Genomic DNA, 9,449 nt, shown 5'->3' with positions numbered 1-9,449 from the left:
AAATTATTTATATATAATAAAAGTTAATTTATTAATTAAAAAAGTTTGTGGTTATTGAGTTGTTCTTACGTTTTCGTAAATCACATGGGTTCTCGTTTGAACCTCTACCTATATAATTAACCTGGATATCCAACTCGTTTGCAAGTAATCCAGAGTCCTCGTATTTGAATCTTTATGATCACAAAAAGATTTTTATTTATCATTAAATTTAAATCTAAAACCTTCAAACACTTTTAAGTTTTCAAACTCAATCTCAAACCAATCAAACATTAACATCAATAGTGTCGTTAATAATTTTATTTTTGCGGTGTGGTGCTGATGTCACGGTACCTCTGTGGGTCCCAATTGTATGGCCCATCCATAAGAACAAAATGAAAGAGATTAAGTGGGGCCCAGAATCAAATCGATCTAAGTTGGTGGGTCTCCAACTCTCCTTTTATCCCTGCCGATGGCCGGCGGTCGGTGCCGTAATTTTGTCCTGTTATCGGAATGAGCTCCACACGTCCATGGCTTCAATCCGACCCCCACTCTTCCGGAACAACTACTGCCAATCCCTTTATATATATTATTGATGCTATTCATTTTTATTTTATTTTAATGTACAAGAATAAAAAATCACCGCTATCAAATTTCTCTAAATTTCTCGAGTTAAGTCACCATTTTTTCCATTTAAATTAACTTTCTAACCATTTTTTTTTTTGAATAACCCAAATGTCATTACTTTTGCAATATTGGAAACGTAGCTAAAAATCAAAATTTCAATACAAATGTGCAATTGTGACCAACCAGGTTCGTAATTGCGACGATAAACTGGTTGAATTTGACATTTTTTTTGTCTTTTAGCTAGGTCTGCAATATTATAGGTTTGGATATTGTGGACGTCATGACATTTGAGTCAACCTGAAAGAGAAATTGTTAGGAAGTTAATTTAAATGAGAAGAATGGTCATTTGAGCTAATTTCTCATATCTCTATCTTGTCTATATCTATCAATCAAAATCAAATGCATCCAATCATTTATTTATTGAGAAGATAAAACGAATAGATGAATTAAGTATAATAACGACATAACTTTACGTGATTGATATAAGAAGACATAAAACTTTGAGACATGATTTTTATCAGTTTTATATTAATCATCTACTCTTTTTTTCTTTCAAAAAAGGTGTCGGGTAAATATATCTCCTTCGACAAAGAAAAGAAGTTTGCACTCAAATAATACATATCAATCAAATATACTTATTTTTTGAATTTGTTGAAAAAGACTTGATCAATTAATTCTAGCCTAACTCAACAGCTAATTTTTTAAAAAATTATTTGAAGTACCGTTTCAGTAAGTTTTAAAGGTTTATTTTTCACTTTTTTCAAATTAATTTATCAGAATATATTATTTAATCTACAATTTGGGTTGTGACGTACTGGTTATGCCTCAAAGGATGTAGTGGAAAATCTCATATACTCTTTGTTCGAATCCAAGCGTTGCCAAAACCCTTGTGCTATGTAGGTTCACTTGTGATGACTGATAACTCCAAGTCATTCGTGGTCGTCCTGTGAGTTAGTCGATGCAAGTAATTTGATCATGAAACCCACCGTTACATAAAAGAAAATAATTTAGCAGCTAGTTTTTATCAAATATAATTACTTTATCAAATAACTTATCAGTCAATAACTAATTTATCAGTTAATAAACATAATATAAAAATGATGCACATTATCATCAAATAATATTAACATACCCTTGTTACATTTTGCAGAAAACTGAGAGAATGTGGTGTCATTTTATCATGTGTATAAAAATGTACATGCATTATTGATTTATCAGATTATTTAAATACATTGTTATCAATAACAATAACTAAACATGTTTGTCCTTAAACATTTAATTTAATAAAAAATTACGCTTTCAAAGGTTATGATAAAAAAAAAGTCACATGAATAGCATTGATGAGGTGTTTGGACAATATTTATCATAAATATATAGTTTTAAGATATAGGGGTCGTTCACCAAACGCTTACTCGGGTAAGTGAATACCAAGTCATATTATCTTACCGGATGAATATCGTAAGGACAAAAGATTTTACTCAGTAAGAGTGAGACAGTGACTAAGGGGTCGTTTACCAAACGTTTATGGGGGTGAGCACCTACCAAGTCATATTATTTTACCTGATGAATATGTTAAGGACCAAGAACTTACTCGGTAAGAGCGAGACAATGACCAAAAGTCTTACCCGATAAATGAGAGCGATAACTCTTACCGGGTAAATTATTGCATACAATGTCGTTTCGGTGGACTAAAATCTTACCCGGTAAGTAAATGATGGTGTTAATTTTATCGGTAAACACTTACTGGAGAAGTGTTTGGTAAACGGCCCCATAGATTTTTTTATAAATCTTACTATTTAGTTACAATTTGTTTTAGAAATCGAATGTGAAACACTAAGGGACTGTTCGGTTGGTTTTTCATTAAATCATGTATGAATAAAGTTAACTATGTACATAAAGCTTTCTGTATTGATTTATTTAAATTTTTGTTCAATTGTTATGCTGAATAAATCATTTGAATAATGGAAATGACAATTTTACGCTTTGATTTAAACAACACTTTTTTGTATCCGACAAATCAAGAACCTATACAATGAACAACGAACACATTTTCGTGATCAATATTTTTTACAACTTCTTTTACCATTTTTTGTATTGGGGTTGAGTTCACGTGAGACCCAGGGTTTTTCGTGAGACCCATAAGACTAATTTATGTTCATTGATCAACTTTATAAACTAATGATCTAATGGTCTAAAGTTGCACGGTGACAATTTTATGATTATTGAAAAGCCTCGTGGCAATTTTGTGATTATGAATGTTCAGATTGTAGATATAATCCAAGTGTTGAGAATGATCTTACGGGTGTCACGAAAAACCCTTTGTCTCACATGATTCCAAGTCATTTGTAAACCAATACATCAAACAAATCATAAACAACAAGTAAATATGGAAACAAGGCTATGAAGAAGAAGCAAATTTATGGAGATCAAACTTTTTTACAAGATCTGTAACAAAAAAACCAGTAACCAAACCAAAATCCATGAACAAATGAAACCTAGAAATTTCAGATGGGGAGGAAGAAACTGTAGGAACATCAAAAAGGAGAGACGAAGAAATTTTAGATGAGGACGAAACAGTTGAAACGTCAAGAAGAAGAGACCTAGAATTTCTAGACGAGGAGGGAACGGTTGAAACGTCAAAAAGAAGAGACCTACAAATTTGAACAACAAAGAAGAGGAGGAGGAAACAGCAGGAGGCAAGGAATTCCAGAAACTCGATTTCATAAACAACAACGAGAAATATAGGTAAATCGTTTAAGGCTATATAGGTAAATCGTTTAAGGCTGAATGTAGACAAATGTCCTTTTCAAATTGAGCGAAAAAAATTAACGTTATTTTGTCCTATTTTTTTTCATTCTTATAAAAACTTAAAAAATATGAAATTTTTTACAATAAATTCTATTCATACCTTCTCTTATAAACGCTCAATAACATAAGGTTTCAATAAACTTGAGGGCCAAGGGATAAGAATTTAATAATTTTCGAATTTATAATTATAAATTTAAACAAAATTCGTTGCCATTATTTGTGATTAACAGTTTTTTAATTAAAAAGTTATAAAAGCTGAAATCCTCTACACAATCAATGTGTCTTTTGCCTTTGCACGTCTTCCATTTATTGTCTCCTTTTTTTCCTTCTCCTTTCTTCCATATTTTCTGATGCATCCATACCCTTTTCACGTTCTCAAAGATTGAATTCGAAGTTCTATTCCCTTTAGAATCCAGAGGAATGATCGGATTGATTTTTGAGAATCACCGGGTTTAATTGATGAAGAATTTGGTGAATTGAAATCCGTATTTCATGTTTTTGGCGGGAGATTCTTGGTGAAGGTTTGCTTTTATATTATTCCTTTGATCGTCTTATCTTGGCTAAAGAAACAGGCACGTATATGTGTGTTTGGTAGCTATATTTATCCAGAAATTGATTGCAGAGAGATTTGTTCAAGTACCTGGGGTTTTAATTGCAAAGTGTGACGCTTTGGATAACAATCGATCGTTGTTATTACAAGAAGAAATGGCTTCAAATCATTCATCGTTGGAAATGCTACAAGAGCCGAGCATCGACACCGATAAACTCAGCTACGAGATTTTTTCGATCCTCGAAAGCAAGTTCTTATTCGGTTATGACGATCAGAAGCTCTGGAAACCCAAACAGGCTTCTCCAGAAGATTATGTTACGTCAAACGCGGTGGCCGATTACGACGGCGTTCAATCGATGAAGAATCAGAGAGGAAAAATCTGCGTTCTCTCAATTGACGGTGGAGGAATGAGGAGTATTTTAGCCGGTAAGGCCCTAGCGTACCTTGAAAACGCGTTGAAGGAAAAGTCCGGTAATCCGAACGCAAGAATCGCCGATTATTTTGATGTTGCTGCCGGCACCGGAGTAGGAGGAATCTTTACGGCGATGTTGTTTGGGAGTAAGAACCAGAGCCGTCCGCTTTTCAAGGCGGAGGATACGTGGAAGTTTCTAGCCGAGCAGGGGAAGCGCCTGTATAATCAGAAACCGATTTCCGGCGGTGGCGGAGGTTTATTGAAAAGGATTTTACGCGGCGGAAGCAGCGGCGGAGGGAGTACTCACGCTACCACTGGATTCGAGAACGCAATGAAAGAAGCGTTTACAGTCAACGGGCAGAGTTTGACTTTGAGAAACACATTGAAGCCGATTTTGATCCCTTGCTACGACCTCTCCAGCTCGGCTCCGTTCCTGTTCTCGCGAGCCGACGCTTTGGAAACCGACAGCTTCGATTTCCAGCTCTGGGAGGTCTGCCGTGCCACGTCAGCTTCTCCGGACTTGTTCGAGCCCGTCTCAATGAAGTCTACAGACGGAAAGACTCGTTGTGTGGCGGTAGACGGCGGTCTAGCCATGAGCAACCCCACTGCTGCCGCGATTACGCACGTGCTACACAACAAACAGGAGTTCCCGTTCGTGCGAGGGGTGGAGGACCTTTTGGTACTTTCACTTGGGACAGGTCAGCTTCTAGAAGGAAACTTCCATTACGAGCCAGTCAAAGGGTGGAAAGCTAACCACTGGTGTCGTCCCATGGCTCGAATTTCCGGCGACAGCTCCGCCGACATGGTGGACCACGCCGTCGCCATGGCGTTTGGTCAGAACCGTTGTAGCAACTACGTCCGTATCCAGGTATAAAGACTCGAAAAACCTTCCTAATTCATCAAATTCAAAATTCGAAATTAGTTTCAACTTGAAAATCTTGCAAAATTGAAACAGTTGGGTTTAAAAATGGTATTTAGGGGTAACTAATTTTTCATGCTTAAAAATGGTAAGTTATGGTAATAATGAGATTTTACTAATTCATGTACGACATCAAACATTACAAATTTTAATGATAGTGACAAAATAAGAAAAAAGATAAGTTTTTTTTATGTTTACATTTTGTTTTAAGAACAAAAGGGCCATGCGAATTGCGATATATCATTTGATTCAATTCTGCGTCCCCTGTAAACATTCGGTAGCGAGACACTAATAATTTGTAGTTTATTTGGAAGGTTAACTTTGTGGGGGGTTTACAAATGGTATCATAATTATCATCTTGCCATACGTCAAGAGCTCAATTCCTGCATCTATAATGATTATGGAAGAATCTATTCTATTGCTCGTGATATCTGTTGTGAATATAATATGAAATTCGAGTCTTGAAGTGTTTTTGTAGTCAAGCTACCAATAACTTATCATTATGGTTTCGGTTGATTTAAAAATTAGTGGAAGTTGGTTATTCATACTATTATTGTGGTGAAAAAGAGATGGAAATTGAGCTCTGGGCTTGGAAGGGAAAAGCATGTAGGTCACCTTGTTGAGAGTTGCAACTTTAAAACAATGATTGTGTGTGTGAATGCATCATACATCCATTAAGAAACTTGGTGTGTTTGATATTTGATTACTATTCCTAATTTCCTTTTGGCAGCATGCATTTTCAAATTTTGGGACTTAAAGAATTGTTAACTTTTATAGGCAAATGGATCGAACATGGGTGGTTGTGGGGTGAATGTTGACTCGGACCCTAGTCCCAGCAATGTAAAAATGCTGACAGCAATAGCTGATGAAATGCTGAGGCAGAAAAACGTTGAATCTGTGCTGTTTGAGGGCAAGAGGATCGCTGACGAGAGTAATCTTGAAAAACTTGATTGGTTTGCCGGAGAACTTGTGGTAGAGCATCAAAGGAGGAGCTGCCGGATTGCTCCCACTGTTGCTTTTAAGCAAGCCGCCATGAAACAGACTTGAATTTCCAATAAAGGTATGTTTTTGGATCGTAAAAAGTCAAAAATTAACTAAAGGGCTATTGGTCTAGTTACCTGTAGATTCCAACCTTCTTGGAGGTTGGGAGTTCAAACTTCATCAAAAGTTGAGAATTAGTTTTAAAGAAAAGTTAAAAACTTTTGACACATGACATGTCTTGTGTTAGAATCTTGACTATCATAGAAACGGATACATATGGTGCACGCCTAAGGAGACTAGCCCATCTTGCTCTCCTACGGTTGGTTGGTTGGTCTGCCTACCGACACAAGCAAGGGCATTTTGGTCTTTTTAGAAGTGTAACATTGAAAGTGCTTGTGGGAGAGGGCTGGTGTCGTCAATTTATTGTGGTCGAGGAGAAGGATTGGTGAGCGGAATGTATTCGAGAATGAGAAAAAGACAAGAATACCCACCGGGTGGGTGAGCCCTTTTCTGGATGGAGAAGGGGTTTTAAAAGATTCGAGGGTGGTGAGGTGACCCCAGGGCCAGGGATGGGTCCTTGTTCACCATCTACTTGTTGGACGTATGCCAAGTGATTTGGAGGGTATTTAGGTAGGTGGGTAGTTTTCAAAATATACCACATGGAAAAATACCAACACCGTTGGAGTTCCCATGGATGAAAATGACATACCTTTATTTCACTAGAAATTTATTATAATGTCATATTTTTTGAGTCATTGACTTGTTAGGAAGTTGAACTCTACTACCGGTAACTCGGATAGTGTGAGACCAATGAACATTTAGTTTTTTTAATCTTACTCTTGTAGTTACTTAAAAATGGATATTTTGGGATGGAATGCAGGGGGAGGGGGAATAAAGCGATATGTACTTTGTAAAATGACACTCGATTGTCAGAAGAAAGGAAAAAGGGTAAAAGAGTACAAGGAATGTGGAGCCCAGTCTACTTGGTAAGAGGAGGGGCAAAAAAGGTAAAAAGGATGTATAATTGTATGTTGATTAATACAATTATTCCACATGATTCTTGATTTAAACAAGATATAAATGAATGATTCAAGTCCCAAGGGATAAGAATAAGATAAGATAGGAAAGGAAGATGATTAGAGTAAAGAAAAGAGAAGGGGCCGCTTGTACCATAAATAAATCAACTTGGTGTCTGTTGGCAGTTTTTGTTGCCCATTGATACACTTATTTATAGTGATTTGTGTATATGTTTTAAATTAATAGAGAGGTGTGTGATAGGTTTGTGTTTAGTCTTCCTCTATATTATTCATAGTGTAAAAGAATCATGTGTATCTTCTTTGAAGTTAAATTATGTGATTAAAAAGATGTTTGATTCATGAATATGGGGACCTTAGTTGGCAGATTGGATGATTCATTTAACTCCATCTTACAAATTCTTTTTCAAAATTTCAATATACTATAATTGAAATTGGTTTAATAATCAGTAGTAGACTTCAAGATATATATATACACACACACACATTGATTTTTTTTTTTTGATTAACCTGGATATCCAACCCGCTATGCGAGCCGACTAATCCCAGGACGACCACCTGCTTTGCAGGTAACCCGGAGTCACCGCCATAGACGGACCTAGTTAAGTGTCATGGGTGGCACGTACCACCGTATCGTTTCTCCGTCAAAGGGTAAAAAATTGAGGTTCCGTGAACGGTGCAACCGTATTAATTTGTTGTGTGCCACCGTACATATTTTGAAACTACAATTAGAATGTAGAGTTGGTTTGCAAGACTTTTATTCCAACCCACACCCAAGTCCAAATAATGTTAGTGCCATTTTCTTAGTCAAACGGTGTCACCGTTTGAAAAAAAATCTGTATCTTTGTTTCTTATAGTAAAACGGTGTCACCGTTTGAAAAAAATTTCATATATATTTTTTCTTATGGTCAAATAGTGCTACCGTTTTAAAAAAATTATGGGTCCATCCCTGGTCACCGCAGTTGAACCTTCGTGGTCATAGGGGGATTTTTGTTCCTTCTTGGATTTGAACTTGTGACCTCCCGACACTTTTGACCTTTTGAAGACAAGCTCAAACCAATCAGGCACCATCCATTGAAAGAATTATATGTAAACTACATTGATTTATTATAAATTAATATAAGCAAATAAATTTAAACTAAAATACAATAAGTTCTTAATAACATAAGAATTATATGTAAACTCAAGATCGTTCCTTTTCAAAGTACACAAATTGAAGAAAGAAGTACCATTTAAATTGAATATATAACATTGACTTCTTACTGTTTTGTAAAAGTTATATTCATGAGGTTATTTAAAAAAGATTTGAGATTATATGATGAGATCATGTTGTTTTTGTAAGATTCTGAGACCATATAAATAGAATTGAACATTTACAGCAAAACATTGTGAACTTTTACAATGTTTTTTTTCTTCTTCTCAAAAATTCGATATTGTTTATACCTTTATAATGTTTTACTGTGAAGTTTCAATGTTATTTTATGGTTTAACAGATTAAAAAAAAAAAGAACTAAATCTTCTACAAACCCATCCCTATCCAAATGTTTGGATTAGTGATGTTGAATGATGGAGTTTGTGGGTAGATAAGAATAAAAATTAAGGATGGATTAGTGAATGGTGATGTTGACAATGGAGTTTGTGGGTAGATAAGAATATAAATTAGTTGGTGGTTGTTATTCTGTTAATAATCATCGTCATACCCACAAATATTAATTATTCTGAAACTGAAAACACATTCACAAATCACTATCCATTTTCTTTATTTTGCTTTCACTTTTATTGCACCCAAAATAAATTCAAACAAAAGAATATATATCTATTTTTTGCAAACTTAAAACATAAAAGAAAAATCAGATATAAAAACCATGCAGGCTGGCTGAATTGTCACTAATAAGATTTTAAGTGAAGTGAGACATGATGTAGTGACAAGGTCAAGCTTCTAGCTTTTACATGTCACGGAGAGAAAGCGATGTTTTATAAGACATGATATAAGGGGACAAATTTGTATTATAATAATATACATATGTTTTCTATAATGATATTAAAATTTTATATTCATATTTAAAGAATAAAAATCATATATATTATATTATGAAAGTAATATTTGATTAAATATTCGAAATATATAACTTATAAGCGTAA

General features: G+C 35.0%; 1 protein-coding gene across 1 annotated transcript; it reads left to right on the top strand.

Moving 5' to 3' along the window:
• The first annotated feature begins 3,732 nt into the window (after positions 1-3,732).
• Positions 3,733-7,630, top strand: LOC112528849 (patatin-like protein 6). Its single transcript, XM_025139912.1, has 4 exons — positions 3,733-3,932; positions 4,034-5,241; positions 6,070-6,352; positions 7,154-7,630. The coding sequence occupies exons 2-3, from the start codon at positions 4,117-4,119 to the stop codon at positions 6,337-6,339; spliced, it is 1,395 nt and encodes a 464-aa protein (XP_024995680.1). The 5' UTR covers positions 3,733-3,932; positions 4,034-4,116; the 3' UTR covers positions 6,340-6,352; positions 7,154-7,630.
• The last annotated feature ends 1,819 nt before the right edge of the window (positions 7,631-9,449 follow it).

The sequence above is a fragment of the Cynara cardunculus genome (genome assembly GCF_001531365.2).
Source record: "Cynara cardunculus var. scolymus isolate 2C chromosome LG 1, CcrdV1, whole genome shotgun sequence".
In the NCBI taxonomy this organism is placed as follows: Eukaryota; Viridiplantae; Streptophyta; class Magnoliopsida; order Asterales; family Asteraceae; genus Cynara; species Cynara cardunculus.
This window is presented reverse-complemented; position numbering and strand designations above follow the sequence as displayed.